Below are 21664 nucleotides of genomic sequence, written 5' to 3'. Positions count from 1 at the left end.
ATAATGCCCGTACTAGTAGAGGCATTTAATTTTGTTAGCAATTGCTAGCGCCGTGCTAGGTAAATGGGAGTAGGGGCATTTTTATTATTGCCCATACTCCCCACGCCCGTAATTCAGTAGGGGTAGCAGTTTAAATTTGGACTAGAGATATTTGATACCACTATCAAGACGATGTATTAGTTTGAATATATTTGAGTAATTGGTTTGGTTGTTGTGAGTTGTTGAAAATTATTAGGATTATTTTTTGATATAGTTAGGGTTCAGGAATATTATACCTAGTTAGGACAGTATTTATTACCTAATACAGTTAAGTGACATTTTAGGGTTAATTTAATATTAGGGTTAATTTAATCATCATATCTTATCCAGGGATATCACTATTCATGATTAATAACCACATAACAATACCTATTATAGAGCAGATATTTGTATACCAGCCCAAGTATTAGATTATAATTTATAGATTGTGCTATTAGATGGTATTTGATGGGTAATTAATCTATTATTTCTGTTAATTAATGTATTAGGCTGAGCAATATAGTAAATATATATTATTATCTAGCTAGAAATATTTCGACGCATTTCTCTATCATATTTAGAAGGCTGAATACATTCATATCTCCCATCACACCATTGTCTACATTGATTTATTAGATAATCCCTATTATCCCACATATCAGTGCGATTATCCTGGGTATTAGTGGATTAGAGAAATCGCTAAGTAGATCTAATAGTATTACTATGAATAGCACGCATAGATAAATCCTTAGATATGCGGTCGACCCAATAAACAGGCCATCTATATACCTGAGCCTAATCAGCTATAGCACGTCATCCACAGTTAGCAATTTATGCCCTATAGGCCTGGGTCCCAGTGGTTTACCGTGACGATTTCCGTTGATGGTATTCTAGCCACGGTGCATAGACTTCCGCATAACCCATTTTGGGTCGAAGGTCACGACCCAAAACCCAACCCAGGCCCAGTCACTGGGGCCCCAGAAAACCCAGAAATAACCCATTTCGACCCAGTTCCGGCATAAATTATGGTATAATTATTTAAATTACACGCCGTCATTTTTCCCGTTTTGATGTTTACACTGAAATAGAACACTTTCTACCAGGAAATCAATGAAATCTTTAAGGAATTTCTTAAATATGAAAAGGGCATATCGAATTCACTGTTGCTTATCTTTTACAATGCCTCGTTCTACATGGAAAGGCCGTATCTACGGTGTGGTGGGAAAATGCGCATCTATCGTCGTACCGATGTAGTTATATATGTTAAACATATATTCACACATTATACATTTCTACATGAATCAAATAAATATTTCGGGGAATATTAGAATGTATTGAACTGTTTAAATGTTCTACTGTTGTCAGAATATCAAACCGTTCTATTGATAATTCCGACGCTTGTCAGAATACCTAGATATCTACATTTAAGTCGAAGGCTTCAACTTTGAAAGTAGGACGGGATGAATTTTTTTGGCTAGGCTTGGGGAAACTGGGGTGGGAATTGGGGTTTGACTGGGGTTTGACTGGGCCTTGACTGGGTTCTCTGGGTTGTCTCTGGGCTATTACTGGGTTATTACAGGGATAATGCATTAGGTCCACATAATATCAGTATACCAAACCAATGAATGAGAGGACAAGGATTCATTCCATCTGACATATCAATTAACTTGACTTTCTCATTTTTCTCATTTTTCTAATTGTAGTGCTTTTCCATCTCAGTATGTTATTCATATTTTCCCTTTACCTCTCCCCTTCGTGATGCTTACATATCTTTTGTCATGTCTCAAAGCCAGCTTTCCGACTTCACATCGTCACTTTATAGTGGAGATATTGATGATCTTCCATCTCTCTCAACGCAACAAATCACTCCATCCGCAAGTCATCATACAATTGATTCTGGCTTCCACCGGCCAGATGACCTCCTCGTTCCTCCTTCTTTGATACGTGTTGGACCTGATCGCCGGAATAGGTTTGTTCTCTACGACAAGATGTCACACAACGAGTTTATCGACTGGTGGTTACAGACGGACTATGGGCGGAAAAGAAAGATCAACTGGGATTCACATCGCCACACGGTGATCTGGAATAGCTACAACCAGGTTGCTGAGGGTGTAGATGGCACACCAAAGGTCATGTGCAAACGCTGTGGAAAGATTCTTGAGCATCCTTATTCCCTGAGTCTGAACAGTTCCGGCAAAGCGCAGTATCACGGCACATCAACAATCCAGAAACATCTGAAGACAGCTGGGTGCCTACGGTCGGAGAAGGGAAAGAAGGCAGAGATTACAAAGTTTCTCCAAAAAGAGGTATGTTTTAGACTGTGAAACGATACTTAGATACTAATCTATGGTATGTCTTCCTAGGGCGAAATCTCAGCAGATATACCCTTTTTACAAGAGGACTGGGAAGACGATATCTTGCAATTCCTGACTCTCAATCGGCTACCATTCCACCTCATCGAGCATCCATCATTTAAGCGGATTATCTACAAAGCGCGTTCTGCTCTTGTCGCTCCAGTGATCCCGTCTGCCGATACAATCCGTCGCCGATTAGGGAGCTTGGTCAAAGACCGGCAGCAGCGGGTTCTTCGTACGCTACCTGCTGGTTCAAAGATATCTATTGCGCTTGACTGTTGGACATCTCCATTCTCGCAGGCATTTATGGCGATCACTGGTTATTTTATCGACAGTGATTGGGTTTATCGTGAGGTGCTTCTTGGTTTTAAGCCACTTCACGGTACACATACGGGGTCTTACTTAAGTGGTGTTCTGATGGAAACCCTGGTAGAGAACAACATTGAAGATAGAGTGTTTGGGCTGACCACAGATAATGCATCAAACAATAAGGCATTAGCTGCGTCTCTCCAACAAGCTTTATCAGATGGTGTCATTATTACACGAATACCATGCCTTGCCCATGTTATCCAGCTCAGTCTTAATCAGCTTCTTGTTCGGATTAAGGCAGTTCCATCCAATGAATCCGCGGAGACAAAGTGGACAGAGAGTCAGTCCAGGCTGGTTCAAGAGAATGCGAAGCAATGTCAGATCTCTTCTACATTGAACAAAGTACGTTATCTTGCAATTTATATAAATGCAAGCCCCCAGCGCCGAGAGACATTCTACAATCTTCAGACAACAAACGTCAAGATTGTTCCCATCCAAGATGTGAAAACACGATGGAATTCTACATTTCTTATGCTTCGCCGGGCCAAACGGCTACGTGCTATCTTCTCTTTATTTTGTGCAGAGTATGACTGTGAGGAGATGCTACTTAGCGAGCACGAGTGGCGCCAAATTGACTATCTTCTCTGTATCACTGAGCCGTTCTTCGATTATACAACCCAGTTATCAAAGACTCGAGACGTCACTGCCCACTATGTGTTCAAGATTTACAACCGACTTTTTGATCATCTTGAGCGATCACAGACACAGCTACAACGGAAGCGTGTCCCATGGAAGAAACAAATGCTGGACGCACTGGACGCTGGACGGACCAAGCTTGATGAGTACTACGCTCAAACCGATACTATTCGAGGGCATATCTATGCCGTCAGTACGATGCTTGCACCAGTGAATAAATTTAGATTCTTTCTCTCTAGCGATTGGGATCAGAAGTGGCGAGATATCTATCGCAACGCCTTTCAGCAAGCCCTCATCCCATACCAAGCGCAAGTAAAAAGTCAAAGCCAGGATGCATACAGCTCTCACACTGCAGCTCAACCAAGCTCAAGGCTGGAGGAGATGCTTGATGGAAAGGATATACAGCCACGAGCGATGACTGATGAAATTAGTCAATATCTTGATAGTGGTCAGTGATTATCCACTACCTATGTATTGCTAGTTCACTAATCTTAAACTAGATACTGTTTCTGTTGGGCCACTTATCTTTTGGAAAGAGCATCAATATCGCTTTCTAGCTATTGCCGCCCTTGCGCGAGATGCGCTCTCCTTCCCAGCCACTGGTGCAGGAGTGGAACGCCTCTTTAATACTGCTCGAGATGTTTGTCACTATCGTCGTGGGAGAATGAAGACCGAGACGATTGAGGAGTTGATGATGTTTCTTTGTACATCCAAATTCGATATAGAGGCACAGGAAGCAAAGCTTCTTGAAAAATTCTTCTCACAGGATGAGCTTGAGGCGGCGAAAGAAGAAAGGGAAGAGAAGCTTAACAAGGATGAGATCAATCCAATTAGTGATACAGAGGAGCAAGAGGATGAGCTAGAAAATGGACCAGAGAATGAAATGGAGGATATAGGACTAGATACGACTTCCTTATCTGCTGCTGAACCAGATAGTCCAGGCTCACCGTCATTACCACCAACCTGTACACAGACACGGGTATCAGGGCGGAAACGTAAGAGCCGGGAAGATGATATATTTGAATATCATTAGTTAAATATGTAAATTCTAAATAAAGGCTTTTCTTTTACCTTTTTTCCTAATAAATCTGTAAAGTAAATACTCAAAAATACAACTACAAAATGCATAAGTTATGCAATTAGAATTCTTGGTATATTTGTTATGTTTGTAACCCAATTTGGGGCCCCAGGCCCAGTACTGGGTTACCCAGTCCAACCCAGACCCATTACTGGGTCGACATGTTTGACCCAAAACCCAACCCAGTCTGGGTTGGGTCTGGGTTGGGTCTGGGTTTTACTGGGTCGTGCGGAAGACTAACGGTGCAGCCCACCGAGCGACCTCTGTGGAATATGGTTGAGCAGATAATAAAGCAGGCGATTACACAGTGTGAGTGGGAGATTAAAGAGGCTAAAGAGGCGTGTATCCGGGTCTACAAGCTACGTGAGGTAAACCTGTGGGTGGAACACATAGAATAGGCCATATATTTATTGGATAAGCACTGGGTGACATTACAGACGATGTTAGACCAGCTAAATTCTAAGAAGGTGTTACGGGCTAGGTCCCGTCTTACTGGCCTTATGTAGGTCCAGGAATTGAGTAGATTCGAACGTGAGAAAGAGAAGGAAAAGATTCGCAGAGGTTCACATTGTTGAATGTCGATACAGGCGAGTATGGGTTCCAGGGGCGCCCTAGCGAATTTGGTGTAGCGTCAGAGGGTTCTTCTATGGCAAACCAGGTGCAGACTAGGTGCAGTTATTCTACAAGAGCGAAGCCTGAGTATCCTAGGGGCTAAGACCCTAACATTACTCCCCCCCTTTGGCAAGGATGTTGTAGTGTTGGAGCCAGTGGTCAAGTACTTTAGTATCTTCTATAGACTGGGCAGGTTCCTATGTAGATCACACATATCCAGTCTAACAGACAAGATATTGCTTCATATATCTGCAGCCCTAATATATAATCCATTCATCAAGTATACTATTAACTAGGTACTCTTTATTGCCTTCTACTAGATGCGCTGGTAGCTGGTAATCATATTAGATCTATAAAGAGAGCAGACATATGTCTACAGGGCAGAAGAACATTATATAAAAAACATTATAAATAGTTCCAGAAACATTAAGTTAGTATATATAGAATTCTACTTTCTCTAGTATAGTATATTTCATATATCAGGTATCTAGCTTCTTTAAAGATCATTCAGTCTAAATATTCTAAAGGTCTAACTATACCTTCTATTCTACTTTATACTTTAAAGAAGTCTCTTAATAACAATTCACACTATCTTTTATTCACTGCTGTGTTAAGACAAGCTTAGTCTACACTATATTAAAGGCCTGCTGTAGCTTAATAACTATATCATTTATATATTCAGTAGCAGGTCTTTGCTGTTCAGATATAGGAATAGCTTCATCTAATTAGAGTAGTTCAATATTATATCTATAGATTAGGAAGAAAGGGCTAATACTAATTACAGTAATATCATGCCTATTTATTACGAGTTGCGCAATTACAGTTAGTAGGCTCTAGTTGGTTTGGAAGTAGGTACAGAAGTTCTGCAGATATTCTTCCACCACAGAGTTAGCATGTTCTATCTATCCATCAGTTTGGGAATAATGCGCAGTTGACAATCATCTCATAATCTTTAGACGTTTACACACACCTTTCCAAAGGTCATTAATAAATTGTATGCCCCAATCCGATATAATACTGCTAGACAGCCTATATTCGCATATAAATCAGTTAATGAACTTCGATATCACTATCTCAGTATCTATGTGTTTGCATAGTACCAATATAATCCCTTTTCCCAGTCAGTCAACAATTACCATAAGATTTATATTCCCATCAGACATTAAAAGTTTCTCTATAAAATCCATACTAATATCTCGCCACATTCACAAGAGAACAGGGAGCGGTTTTAATAACCTTTATCAGCATTATCTCCATACAATATTCACACCATATTTATCGCAGTTATTCACAAACCTTCAAATATCCTCAGATAGATTCGGCCAATATAATTGTCAGGCCACAATGGCATAGATTATATTTTGACCTGGGTGTCTAGTGAGATAAAAGTCATACATATCTTATATAATACAAGTGCGGAGTGGTTTGCTGTTTAGTACCTATTGTCAGTTTCAAAATAGTAACCAGTCCACTGTATTAATCGTATATTTAAATACTATAATGCAAAGTTATAGATCTTAAAGAAACTATAGAAGCTTCTAACATATAGCCTCTTTGATTCATTCATAATTCTTATCCTTGGCTTTGGCTAGTCGCCACTGTTCTCTAATTAACATTAAGTACTCTATATAAATAGTATAGATATAAAGTTTAGATGCGGTGTTCAATAAGTAACCCTAGGAAGATTATTCTAGATAGTCTCTCCATACCTTATTAGGATTAATAAGATGCTTATTTCAGTATACTAGGCGTTCATCGTTAATCCCATCAGGCATATCTTGCGAGCATTGCAATAGTGTATCAAGTCTAGCAGCTAGTCGCCCTGGCCAGTATTAAAGCTTATAGTTGAAGTGTAAAAGTATATCAGCCTATCTTATTTACCTTTTATTCAATCATCAGAGCTGTATAAAGTATTTAAGATTCCAATAATCAATTAGAATAGTAAACTCCTTAATATTAATTAATTCAGATTTCTATTGCTTCAGATACACTATTATTACCAATAGCTCCTTATCATAGATCTCATAATTGTACTCCACAGGCATGTACTTTCAGAAGAAGTAGGCGTAGGTTTATAGAAGTCCTTTGTTATTATACTGTAATAATGTCCCTTTTATAACATATCCCAAAGAGTCAGCTTCTACAATTATATCCTGTTTAGGATTGAATTATACTAGTATTGGATTACTTATAAATATTTGCTTTAGTTGTTTAAAGGCTTTATTAGCAGCCTTAGTTTAAATAAAGATAGTTTCTTTTTTAGTTAATTCTATTAGCAGACAGATTATATCAGAATATCTTTAGATAAACTGTTAATAGAAATTTATAAATCCTAGAAACAATTATATATCTTTTATATATATTAGGACTTTCTATTCTAAAATAACAGAGACTTTTGTGGAGTCTATTTAGATCCTTTTTCTAGTTTTTAATATAAATCTAAGATATTTTATTATCTGCACCTCAAACTTATATTTATTGATATCTAGCTATAGTCTTATAGTGCGCAGGTATTCTAGCACCCTCATTACTTATTTCTAATGGTGCGCGCGGCTGCCTTCTATAAAGATAAACATGTTATCTAGATAAACAGATACAAAGTCGTCTAGGAACTCACAAAAAGTCTAATTAATATATTATTAAAATATGTTTAGCATATTAGTAAGGCTGAAAAGTATTACTAACTATTTATAAAGTCTAAACTTAGTTCAGAAAGCTATCTTTTACTTGTCTTCTTTAATGATGCATATCTTATGGAAGGCCGCTGTAATATCAAGCTTTGTAAACTATCAGACTTTAGATATTTATTGTAGAGTCTTATGTATTAATGGTAGTAGATATCAGTCTCTTTTTATCATAATGTTAAGTACCTAATAATTGACGCAGAAACACAGTTCTCCTTCAGGTTTCCTTATAAACAGTATTGGTGCTATAGCAGATGAGTTATTTACATATATAAAGTCCTTCAATAGTAAGTCATAGAGAGTTTTCTATAGGACTAGCAGTTCTTCCCATAATATATTATAGAAAAGGCCTTATAATATCTCTAGCTTATATCTTTTCGCGTCAACGTCAATTAGTTTAATCTAATGGTCGATATTCAGACATAATGGTGATAGCTTGTCAGCTTTCTTCAGGTTAAATAGTTTTAGAAATTTATAATAATACTTAGATAGCTTATTCCCTAGATCTGTCTATGGTTTCAAGGCTAGAGCTTTCTTAATATCCCACATAGAGACTATAAATATATCAACCTCCTTTTTCCTACTTCACATCCTTTTCAAAGCGTTCACCACAGCTGCACCGATCTGTCAGGGGATGTACTCAGATCGTAACAGATTCTTTTTATCAACAGATATTCCATTCCCGAATTCCAGTCAGCCTCCAGTGGCGTCAATTCTTACATGTTGGTATTCCATCCATAAGAGACCCAATATCATATCGTATTCACACTTCGGAACCACATAGAAGTAGGCTTTCTCCTGTATATTTCCCCCAATATCTAATGTCACGCATACAATTTCTTTAATATATTGAGGTGCCGAACCATCATATCCCTTAATAGGTCTAGATTTAATAGCGCTATAATTCAGCTTTTTCTTTTGAGCGAAGGTCTCTTTGATGATCCTATAGATGAGACACCCACTATCAATTAAAGCATTGGCATTGGTTCTACAGTCTAACCATGCGTCTATATTGAATAGGGGTCCATCAAACCTTCTAACCATCTTCTTAAAATTCTCAAAGTCACGAGCTATTTTATATTTTAGCTCCTGCGGGCGACTTTGTATAAAAGCTACTCTTTTGACTCTGATGTGCTATCTGAGTCTATATCAAATTCAGTTTCATTCTTTTTTACTTTGGTGTTAGATATTCTTATAAACATATCATGTTTCTTCTTGCTATGGTTCCTTGGAGATAGCGCTCAACAAAACAGCGCAGATTTAGAGCAGTATTAGATAATATAACCCAGTTTTCCACATTGAAAATAGTTGTCTATTCTGACAGTATTAATTGGCAGGCCCACAGGTATCCAGTCTATAACTTAGGACTGTCCTCTGTTGGGAGAGGTTCTTTTTATAAGTAGACAGGAAGTGTTCTGCTTATATTAGAACTGGATATTATCAATCCTTTTTAGCTCTTCAAGATTATTTGCTACTCGGTGTAAGTGTTTACAGAAAGCTTTGTATTGCTTCGGCATGTTGTTCTTGATAATCACACGCCTTATTTCTTAGTTAATTATAGTTTTCAGTTGTGAGATTTTTATATCATCAGTCTATGATTGACCTCCTGTAAGAAATAATATCCATTTAAATTTGCTGATAAAGTTCTGGAAAGGAGTGTACCCCTGTTGTATATGGTTAAGTTCAAGGTTTGTCTTTTCCATAAGTTGATAATCTTTGAACAGTATGTTAAGATGCGTAAAGAAAGCTTCTAGTGTAGTAAGGATGACTGTATTTATATTTCTATGAAGCTGTATCCAGGGATAGATCTTTGTCTGGGCCTTTCCTGCCAACCATCTATAGGTGTACTACAGTTGCTTATACAGTCTTCTGATTACTAGTACATCAACCGTTAATTTTGCATATAGAATTGTCATGAACTGTATATATTGTGAATAATCAGAGTTGTCATATTTATCAGGATGGTTAAGGGAGTAATATAGTTTATTTACACTATACATAAGGGTTACTGATGGTGTAGTATCAGTAGGGATCTCAGGCATAGGTAGTTTGGTTATATTATTAACTTATCCTTTAATATGCGATAGACAAGTGGATATATTCATTAGAAGGAGTTCTATTCATTGTATTTATTCTAATAACAGCTAGTTCAATTCTAAAGGTATACCCCTTCGGTCCGGGCCGTCCCTCGGTGGGCTATTCGTCATAATAGGGAAATTTCTTAATGCTTAACTCAGTCGTCAAGAAACAGCAATATAATAATTTAATCCTCTGAATGAGGAGAGTTGATATAGTTCTTAGAGGCTTGACTTAAACAAATAAAGAGTGATTGTATAGCTTAATCCTTTAGGTAAGAAAAGTAGCGCGTTCTTAACCCTTTAAATAGAGAAGAGGGGTGAGACATTTAAATCTAATATTATAGGCTAGGTCTTGTCTTACTGGCCTTATGTAGGTCCAGAAATTGAATAGATTCAAATGTGAGAAAGAGAAGGAAAAGGTTTATAGAGATTTATATTGTTGAATATCAATATAGGTGAGTATAGGTCTCAGGGGCGCTTTAATGAATCTGGTATAGCGTCAGGGGGTTCTTCTATGGCGAACCAGGTGTGGACCAGGTGCGGTTATTCTACGAGAGCGAAGCCTGAGTATCCCAGGGGCTAAGACCCTAACAGAAGGAGCCTATATTAGCCTGGATCAAGGAATAATTCGTCTGGATTGTTATAGTGGCCCAGTAGACCATATTAATGCGGTTAAATATGTTCAGTAAGTATGAGATACACTGGAAACAGATGGACTAGATACCCAGCGCCCTATTTCAGGCGCGAATAGAACCCAGCACCATAGAGAAGTATCTAGAGATATAGCAACATATAATCTAATATATCGTGCAGAGTGTGCAGTAGCAGGCTATCTAGTTTTAGTTAATAACAGACCAGCAGATGGCTATAGAGCAGATAATTAAGGCTGTTATTGTGACGGTCCTGACCCAGGCCTCGGGAACCAGCAGTGGCGGCCTGAGGCACCACCAGGGAAAGGGAACCGAGAGCGGTACTGAGATGGGAATAACCTCATGCGGAACCATAAAGGGAATAGACTGACGCACACAAAGGAATATTTCTCATGTAACTAGCGGGGGAGGTTCTTTCTCTTCCTCTTTCCCTTCTCATGTTTGGTTTTCTCGTTGCAGAGTACTCTTAGAGGATAGGAATCGACTCGTCGTCACATAAAACCAAACATCACTTCCTTTATCTTTTACTCAAGACTGCAAAGCTTGTACAGCAGTGTCAGCAATCTGACTATCGCTCAAGCTACGTCTTGATCCTTTTATTGTATCACCGCTGAGCCTGGAAGACCAAGATGGTACGACCAGTAAGCATGGGTGAGGATCGCCAAGGGCCAGTGCAAGAGGCACAGGCAGACCCGATGGGGGCAAACGAGTCGAGCGAAGCACCGGGACGTCGTTTGACCTTTGGTCTGGAGGACCTTGAGCTGGATGAACATCTGTCGCCTACACAGATGAACGAACAAGAATTTTTGTCGCTTTGCCGCACTGATCCCCAGAGGTTGTTCGACCGGATGTACGAACAGCAGGACAAGAGTGCACAGCAAGCAGAGGATCTGAGGATCCAGAACGAGAAAGAACAGCAGAGCCTGATGGTCGAAGTCGCCAACCTCAAGCAGACCATCCGTGACCAGACAGCTGCTATGAGGGAGCTCATTGAGGAGCGCGACACCGCTCAGGATAGAGCCGACAGGACTGGGTGGGGTACTCCAGCTCCAGAAGGGAAGCACACCAAGAGTACCAAGTTGCCAGATGGGCAGGTGCTGGTGGATGGGAAGGACCCTAAGTTTGAGTCGTGGCTTATCGATGTCGAAGGGAAGCTCGAAGCCAACGCTGACCACTATCCTACTGCCCAGGCACGCATGGCCTATGTGAAGAGCATGTGCAAAGGAGAAGCAGCGAATCACCTGCTTGCTCGCATGAGAAAGGACTCGCCTGATCGATATCATGATGTGGACGACATCTTTGACCACCTTCGTACCCTGTACCAGGACGCCAATAGGGTCATCAACGCCAAGATGGAACTGCGACGCCTCATGATGAGAGACACCAAGTTCCAGCCTTTTCTCTCGCAATTCGTACTGCTTGCTCAGGATGCAGGCTTGGCCACTAGCGAGTGGAAAGAGGACCTGTTCTACAAGTTGTCCTTTGAGTTGCAGCGCGCAATGATCAAAGAGAGTAACGACCCACGCGTCTCGTACCAGGAATTCGTCAAGGAATGCAGCACCACTGCCAATCGTCTCGAGCAGATCAACACCAGCGAGAAGCGTGCACGCCCACGTAAGACCGATACATACCCTAGACCTGGCGAGAGCTACCCAAATCCAGCAACTCCGAAAGCGAAGAATGGATCAGAAGGCCTACCGTGGTTGGAACGAAAGAAGCTGATGGAGGAGAACAAGTGCTTTAACTGCAAGTTGCCAGGGCACAGAGCATTTGATTGCCCTCTGAAGAAGAAAGCACCAGAGCTGAAGAATCTTGAGGAAGTCAGCCCACCGGAGAGTCAGTCGGAAAACGACCATGCCTAGGGAAAGACTCCTCTCTAGGCATTGCGAGTGTTGATTTATCATCTTTGGACCTTTCCCAGTTATTGGGGAGAGAGCAGGATAGTCTAGTCTCACCTATTCGATTAGCTAAGAATGGACTTTCTATTGCCACCAAAGCGTTAATGGACACTGGAGCAAATGGTTACGCTTTCCTTGATATTTTTCTTGCCGAGAAGCTCGCACGCCATTTCCAAACTCACGTAATCCCCTTGGAACAACCCTGTGCAGTGAAAGGGTATGACGGCAAGACAGCCGCACCGATTACACACCTAATACGCCTGACTTTGAAGATACAAGGACGAGTACAGCAGCATCTTCCTTTCCTGATAGTAGAGCTAGGGAAACATGATGTCATCCTTGGACGAATGTGGATGGCAGAGCACGGTGTCTTGATAGACTGTCGCCATCATCGGTTACTCTGGCCAGAAGAGGTTTCCCTGAAGGATGAGCTGTTGTCCAAGCAAGACCTCTTTATCCCCAAAGCAATCCTCTCCCGACCGAAGAAAGTTTCCACAGAGCATCAGAAGGATGCCGATCGACGAGATGGTCTCTTTAATGAAGAAATCAGACAGGAGGCTACTGGTGAAGCACTATGTGAGACTACACCTGTGGATACTATCCCCAGATCACGTTGGACCAGCCACCGAAAGGAACAGCTCGTGGCGTTGGCAAAGATGAACCAACAGTTGAGCAGCGCGCGTAATGACCTCTCCGAGGAAAAGGCAAATCCAGTACACCGCCAGAAACAAGCCAAGCCTGCGAAACCGAAGCCTGAGGTGCAGATAGCACTTATTGGGGCCACAGGATTCGTGAGGTGCTTGAAGGATAAGAATACAACCACCTTCATGACGAGCTTCCATGAAATCGAAAAGGTCATACAGGATAAACAGGAAGACCACCTAGGAATTGAGGAGCTTGCTGAGATTAGGCAGAAACTACCCGAGAGGTATCAGGAATACGCGGATGTATTCTCTAAACGGGAATCAGACAAGCTTCCAGATCATAAAGGCTACGATCATCGGATTGAGCTAACCAGCGAGCAAGAGCTAGGTTACAGCCCCTTATACCGAATGAACCTGAAAGAGCTTGAGGCTGCGCGAGAATATATCCTGGACAATCTGAATAAAGGTTTTATTGTGCCTAGCAACGCACCCTTCGCATCGCCAATTCTCATGGCATCCAAGCCAGATGGAGGACTTCGATTCTGCGTGGATTACCGGAAGCTGAACGCTCTGACCAAGAAAGACCGATATCCACTGCCGCTAATTGAAGAAGTCTTTGAGCGGCTGAGCAAGGCAAAGATATTCACCAAATTGGACATACGGCAAGGTTTCCATCGCATCAGAATGAGCTCGGAGTCAGAGGACTTGACAACCTTCCGATGTCGATATGGAACATACAAGTACAAGGTGATGCCTTTTGGGTTGACAAATGGACCAGCAACTTTTCAGCGACTGGTGAATGACATCTTTATGGACTGTCTTGACAAGTTTCTAGTAGCGTTCGTCGACGACCTACTGATTTACAGTGAGAATGAGCTTGAGCATCAGGCACATGTGAAATTCGTGCTGGAAAGACTGAGAGCAGCTGGGCTGCAGGCTGCAATCCATAAATGCGAATTCCATGTCAAAACCACACGGTATCTAGGATTCATCGTCACGCCAGAAGGAATCAAGGTTGACCCGACTAAGATCGATACTATCCTGAAATGGATGGCCCCAGGAACTGTGCGAGGAGTGCAATCGTTTCTAGGGTTCTGCAACTTCTACCGGAAGTTTATACGGGAATATAGTCGGATAGCCAAACCCCTGAACCGCCTAACTCGGGTAGATGTCCCCTTTGTCTGGGACAGCGACTGCGAACTGGCATTTGAGAAGCTAAAGAAGTTGTTAACCGAGGCTCCAGTGTTATGCCACTACCAACCAGAGCGATCGACACGGGTAGAAACAGATGCCTCTGATGGGGTGGTCGCAGCGGTCTTGTCGCAGTGTTGCGAGGATAACAAGTGGCATCCGGTAGCGTTCTACTCGGCAACAATGATGCCAGCTGAGAGGAACTACGACATTCATGACAAGGAGATGCTCGCGATCATCAAGGCCCTGAAAGAATGGAGACCCGAGTTGATAGGGCTCCAAGGGGAGGAGCGGTTTGAGATCCTATCCGACCACCGAGCTCTTGAATACTTCATGTCCACAAAGTCATTAAACGCCCGACAGGCGAGATGGTGCGAATTCTTGCATGAGTTTCACTTCACTCTAAAGTATCGACCGGGCAAGGCCAACGTACTCGCGGACACCTTGACCCGACGACATGGTAATGAGGCAGGCAATCTGGACCATCGGAAGAGGATTCTACTCCCAGAAGAAGTCTTAGATAGCAGAATCATTGAGGAGCTGAACTGCGGAAAGTATCCACAGGCCGATAACCTGGGAGCAGAAGTCCACGTGGTCATGGCTGGGACCGATCTGGTGCCTCGCGCCATAATGGCTAATAAGCAATATGCTGCCACAGCTGAAGCAAAGGAACGAGTAGAGCACTCGGGAGAGGACTGGCAAATTATCAACGAGACGGTACTATTCAAAGGCCGCTTATACGTTCCTGAGGAAGGAGACCTGCGCACACGTTTGTTGGATGAGATCCATCGCCAACCATCTACTGCCCATCCTGGAAGGACAAAGACTCGGAGCTTGGTTAAAGAACGCTATTATTGGGAGTCATGGAGTAAGGATGTGAACCGTTACCTGGACAACTGCATGGTGTGCAAGCGGACGAATACTTGGAGGGACCTGCCTCCCGGACTGCTGAACCCGTTGCCTATCCCAGATCGACCTTGGCAACATATCTCAATGGATTTCATGACTTACCCGCAGGACCGCAAAGGATACAACACAGTATTCGTGATTGTGGACCGACTTAGCAAAGCACCAGTGTCAATACCTTGTCAGAAAGAGACCACGGCCAAGGGAATGGCCCGGTTGTGGTTGGAGAATGTGCTCCGCTGGACAGGACCCCCTGACTCTATTGTATCAGACAGGGGTGGTCAATTCGTGTCAGAATTCTGGTCGGAGGTGTGCCGCTGCCTTGGAATCAAGCTGAAGCTGTCAACTGCCCACCACCCTCAGACCGACGGACAGACAGAGATCGCCAACCAGTACTTATCACAGAAGCTGAGAGCATTTGTGAACCACGCGCAGGACGACTGGTCAGACTGGTTGCCGATGATGGATTACGCAGCAGCAACCCTACCTCAAGAGTCGATTGGACTGTCGCCATTCATGGTCGAGAGGGGATACCAGCCACGCACCTCATTCGATTGGAAGTCACCTGAACCACCAAGGAAACTAACCCTGAACGAAGAGGATGCCAAGTCATGGCTAGGTCGAATGCATAGCGCCTGGGAAGTGGCGAGGACGAACCTCCAGAAGAGTCAGGAGCGACAGCAGTTGACGGCCAACAGGAAGCGCCGACCACTCAACTTCGATGTAGGTGATCATGTCATGGTTACCACGAAGCACTGGGAAACGGGGCGGCCTAGTAGGAAGCTGGACATCCAGGCAAATGGTCCATACCGAATCAAGAAGCGAATTGGCAACTCTTTCGAACTGGAATTGCCGGACGGGATCAACGTGCATCCTGTATTCTCACCGGAGAAACTGAGGCGAGCGGCAACCACAGAACCATTACCAGGACAGCTGGAAGAGCCGGCAGAGCCTATCGAGGTGAATGGACAGGATGAGTGGGTGGTTGAAAAAGTATTGGACGCCCGGGTACGCTGGAAAAAGCTTTATTACCGGATAAAATGGTTAGGTCATGACATCGATATGGAGTGGTACCCAGCCGGAAATTTCAAGAACGCTCCTGTCATGTTGAAGGAGTACCATGACTGCTACCCAGAGAAGCCAGGACCACCGAAACACCTCCAGGAATGGTTGAAGGCAGCGGAGGAGGACAGATTCGTGCCAGACGGGGGAGATGACAGCATGCTTGAGGGCAAGCATGGCCTAGAAGGGGGGGTAGTGTGACGGTCCTGACCCAGGCCTCGGGAACCAGCAGTGGCGGCCTGAGGCACCACCAGGGAAAGGGAACCGAGAGCGGTACTGAGATGGGAATAACCTCATGCGGAACCATAAAGGGAATAGACTGACGCACACAAAGGAATATTTCTCATGTAACTAGCGGGGGAGGTTCTTTCTCTTCCTCTTTCCCTTCTCATGTTTGGTTTTCTCGTTGCAGAGTACTCTTAGAGGATAGGAATCGACTCGTCGTCACAGTTATAGAGGAAGATAACAAGTCTACAGCCAGCAAGGATCTAATCAAGGAGACACAGAACCCAGCTAATCAACCATTAAGTCCTATGGATTAGGCTATATTACAGTGGTGTATCAGTATATTAAATTATTAATTAAGTAGTAAAGCTGAGCATGAATACTACAGTGGTATTATCAGTAGATTGGCCATTATAGGCATCAAGGAGCAGGGTAGATAGGAGAGTGTATTAACGTTCACTCCCCAATTATCCAGGATGATCAAGATCACACAGATGTTGGTAGCCCAGCAGGCATAGAAAGAGACAGCTGAGACCAAGGATTATTCCAATCTATTACAGGCTATAGTGATGTGGTTCATAACCACTATAGAGACCATACCAATGAAATAGATGTTAGATACCTAGACATATAGATTAAAAATCCAGTACAATACTACCACTAAAGGGTTGGTAGCATAGTAGGATGATGAAATCACGTACCAGTATTACCAGTTCACCATAGATTAGTTCCAAGAGATGGTGCACGGATTGATTAACTGGGTGTAGGAGCATTTGATGTAGAAGGTATTATTATTAATATTAGAAGAGGCCGAGCAGTTATCTCCTATTATATAGGATATCATAAAAGACTATACAGCTGAGGACCAGCCTTAATAGTATTACGCCTGGGATCTCTGCAATCAGTAGACATTGGACGATCAGTGATAGTTGTATTACTAGATTTAGAATACCCCCCGATTGCGCCAGAAATAGATTTAGCCAGACAGATAATGGCGAGAGAGGCGGGTATAGCAGTGGATGCAGGCTATTGAATGGGGTAAGGAACAGATGTTGGTATTGAAGCATTAGACAGGCAGTGGCCCCAGGCAGGGACCCGAGGTGTTGAGTATCCAATATCAGAATACTGAGTTTGGCGGCATCTGCAATCAATTCATCAAGAAAAGGTTGATATCGTTTATAGTGTTATATCATAAGGGGTACAGTATTAATAGATGGCTGAAGATCATTCATTGATACATGCTGTGGCCGGTGGGTGAGTTGTTTATATATTTCCAGCGGTTGGTCATGCCATTCTAGTGGTATATCAAGACTATAGTGTATAGGTATCCTGAGTAGAGTGGGTTTATATGGCTACTACAGGAGGTGGATGGCCGGATATAGATATTAGACTATATGAAATAGGCTATGCAGTAGGAGAGTAAGATAGATATAAAAGAGCAGTTAAATATTAGCGTATACCAGTAGATTATGATTATGATTACATAGTGATATTTAGGGCCTACAGCCGGGTTTGAGGTTAATAATAATAAGGAGGAGGCTATCAAGAATGAAAATAAATATTAGTAGATAGTAGAGGATGTAGTAATTGATATATAGATTGGGTATGGCAGTTATATTATCAAGAGGATATATGCCTGGGAGATGTATTAAGTAGCTAGGATATTAATAGTGATACAGAAGTAGTTCTGGTAGGCTAGTAAGTAATGGTACTGGTTTTTAGGATTCTTATTGATATGGGAAGCTAAGGAGAAGCGTAGATAGTGGATTACTGAGTAGAACTAGGTATAGTAGGTGGCTTATTAGTAGGTAATATAGTAGGTGGCTATCTAGCTATTATTAATCTATATTAAAGGACCTATAGTATAGTTTTAGGATATATAGGTGATCGCTATTAAAGCTATCATAGATAGTGTATTATAGACATTGGTGGTAATAGGCACTAGTGGGGACAAGAGTATAATATTTATAGTACTGGCAGTATAGGAGTAGGCCGGTATATTGATTATAGTGGTATCTATGGTGTTATTGTAGCAGGATATGCAGTGAGAATACGAGCAGACTAGGATATTATGTGTGCTGTAGAATTCTTATTGACTATCTGAGACTGTATATATTGTGTTGATAATATCTAAATTGGCCGTCAGTAAAGGGTTTTGATTATATTTAGGTTGATTATAGGATTAGAACTGATTAGACTGGATTATAATTAATAAGTGTTATATAATATTAGATAGCTGGGCGGATTTTTGACCTAAAATACAGGAGTTATTTTGATTAATAACTATAGGCACTCCTATAGTTATATTGATGGCGATATTATTGATAGTTAATAAGGCTTAGTTGTTATAGATATTATAGTTGATGTCTGTGGTAATATAATGGTATTATAGCTTAACCAAAATACTTGAATGTAGTGAACTGTATTATAATCACAAACTCTATTTTAGGGTTATTTTTGCTAGTTAAATCTAGGATTAGTATTATAGACTATAATCAGGTTTTATTGCCTAATCACTTTAATTAAAATATCTAAATGTAGTGAACTGTACTATAATCACAAACTCTAACCAAAATATCTGAGTGTAGTGAACTATACTATAATCATAAATTCTAACCAAAATATCTGAGTGTAATGAACTATATTATAATTATAAACTCTATTTTAGGATTATTTTTGCTAGTTAAATCTAGAGTTAATGTTATAGACTATAATCATAAATTTTTATAGACTATAATTAGGTTTTATTATCTAATCACCTTTAAAATTAGACTAGTTATTTTTATATTATTAAATTGCTTGTTACTAGAGAATAAATAATATTTAAGTTATTATACCACTATTATGGTTAATTAAAAAGAACAGGTTTTTTAGATTGTTTTAGTTGGGGTGCGATGGATGCTAATAGCCAGAATATATCATATATACGCCATGACGGATTATCAGAGATTCCAATATATTAGAGCATAGTTATATATAATTATATATTATCTATACTACAGATTATTATTATCATTATAGATAGTATTAGTATTTATCATATTTACCAGAATAATTCATTATTATTATTATATATAACATATTTTTTGAGCAACTAGAGGAGTTTCCTATTATGGTATACTAAGAGTGTCGCCATGCTGTGTGGCCTAGCTAAATTGAAACACATTTACGTCGCGCGCACTATTATATATCCACTACCATACACGTCACATTGGCTGATGATGTTTATTGTTACGGGCTAGGTCCCGTCTTACTGGCCTTATGTAGGTCCAGGAATTGAGTAGATTCGAACGTGAGAAAGAGAAGGAAAAGGTTCGCAGGGGTTCGCATTGTCGAATGTCGATACAGGCGAGTGTGGGTCCCGGGGGCGCCCTAGCGAATCTGGTGTAGCGTCAGGGGGTTCTTCTATGGCGAACCAGGTGCGGACCAGGTGCGGTTATTCTACGAGAGCGAAGCCTGAGTATCCCAGGGGCTAAGACCCTAACATTTATACATAGCCTAACCAAAATATCTGAGTGTAGTGAACTGTACTATAATCACAAACTCTAACCAAAATACCTGAGTGTAGTGAACTGTACTATAATTATAAACTCTATTTTAAGGTTATTTTTACTAGTTAAATCTAGGGTTAGTGTTATAGACTATAATTATGAACTTTTATAGACTATAATCAGGTTTTATCATCTAATCACCTTTAAAATTAGACTAGTTATTTTTATACCATTAAATCATTTGTTACTAAAGAATAAGTAATATTCAAGTTATTATACTGCTATCATGATTAATTAAAAAAAATAGGTTTTTTAAGTTATTTTAGTTAAAGTGTAACAGGCACTAGTAGCTAGGATATATCATATACACATCATAACAGATTATTAAGGGTTCTAATATATTAGGGCATGGTTATATATAATTATATATTATCTATACTACAGATTACTATTACTATTATAGATAATATTAGTATTTATTATATTTACTAAAGTAATTCATTATTATTATTATATATAACACGTTTTTTAAGTAACTAGAGAAGTTTCCTATTATAATATACTAAGAGTGTTGCTATACTATATAGCCTAGCTAGATTAAAACATATTTGCGTCACACGCATTATTATATATCTATTATTATACATATCATATTAGCTAATAATATTTGTACATAGCCTAATATCATATATAACCTGATTGAGTTGAATATCCCAGTTATCTAGACTATAGTAATCCAACAGTTGGTCGCGTCTATTGATGGATATCAATATCAATTGAGTTTCTATTTGTGTTAATATATATACACTACTATACCTACTATATGGTAGCATTGGATCAAGCATTATCAGTGGTTCTAGACCTGAAAGATTGGACAGCCCACCTACATAAAGCAGAAACAGATTCAGTATGAGTAGGACCAGGTATGCTGTCCTATTCAATGCCAATGGTTATTTCCTATTAAGGCCAACTTGTAGTATTTTGCGATTATTCCTAAGATAGATAAAGCTATAGCCCTTGATGGTGATATATATAAAATATTAATCTAAAATATGCAAGCGTATTGGCGCAGCGTATAGAAGGCCATAGATCAGAAGATCCAGGCTAGCTAGATTGATAAGGCTAATCCATGGTTATAGCGAACCGAGTGGGTAAAATATTTAGAGGAGTTTGACATCCCTAATTTAATATAGAGTATAAGCCCACTCCCCATAGATATCAATAGCTAGCTGTCTATCAAGCCAGAAGTCCACACTATTTAGATGGCTATAGCGCGGTTAGCTATAATCAGCCAGTTGTCTATAATTCACTAGATTAGGATATTTATGTAGTTAGAAGCTATCTAGACTAAATAGCATTAGATATAATACATCCTATTAGAAGTATACCAGGATAAAGAGTCAATCATGAAGTAGATACAGCTATGGTAAGAGATATTAATATTTTTTTAGTATACACAGTAGCCACACAAGTAGACCAGTCCTCTATATTAATTTACGCGACGACAGTACATAGTATAGAAATGATTGGTTAATATAGTGCAGATTCTATCTACCTATTAGGTGAGCAAGGGTAAGGTAATCACATGATCTAGGGCCACGTGGGCACCATAGGTGGAGGAAGAGGAGGAAGAAGAGAAAGAGGAGGAGGAGAAGGAGAAGAAGAAGGAAAAAAAGAAAGAAAAAGAGGAAAGAGATACTATATTAATTGATTCATTGTCTATAGACAGCAATAAACCCGATTTTTTTAATGATAGGAGTGATGGGAT

General features: G+C 40.6%; 2 protein-coding genes across 2 annotated transcripts; both read left to right on the top strand.

Annotated features, from left to right (window-relative positions):
- Positions 1 to 1796: 1796 nt before the first annotated feature.
- Positions 1797 to 4410, top strand: TRUGW13939_08568 (uncharacterized protein; the record flags this gene model as incomplete). Its single annotated transcript, XM_035491701.1, has 3 exons — positions 1797 to 2324; positions 2382 to 3825; positions 3878 to 4410. 3 exons carry the CDS (start codon positions 1797 to 1799, stop codon positions 4408 to 4410), a joined length of 2505 nt encoding a protein of 834 aa, XP_035347594.1.
- A 6698-nt stretch (positions 4411 to 11108) lies between these two features.
- TRUGW13939_08567 (uncharacterized protein) lies at positions 11109 to 13062 on the top strand (the record flags this gene model as incomplete). Its single annotated transcript, XM_035491700.1, has 3 exons — positions 11109 to 12093; positions 12825 to 12953; positions 13016 to 13062. The coding sequence occupies 3 exons, from the start codon at positions 11109 to 11111 to the stop codon at positions 13060 to 13062; spliced, it is 1161 nt and encodes a 386-aa protein (XP_035347593.1).
- Positions 13063 to 21664: the final 8602 nt, after the last annotated feature.

The sequence above is a fragment of the Talaromyces rugulosus genome, chromosome V (genome assembly GCF_013368755.1).
Source record: "Talaromyces rugulosus chromosome V, complete sequence".
In the NCBI taxonomy this organism is placed as follows: domain Eukaryota; kingdom Fungi; phylum Ascomycota; class Eurotiomycetes; order Eurotiales; family Trichocomaceae; genus Talaromyces; species Talaromyces rugulosus.
The sequence above is the reverse complement of the archived record's forward strand: the minus strand, read 5'-3'. Positions and strand labels throughout refer to the sequence as shown.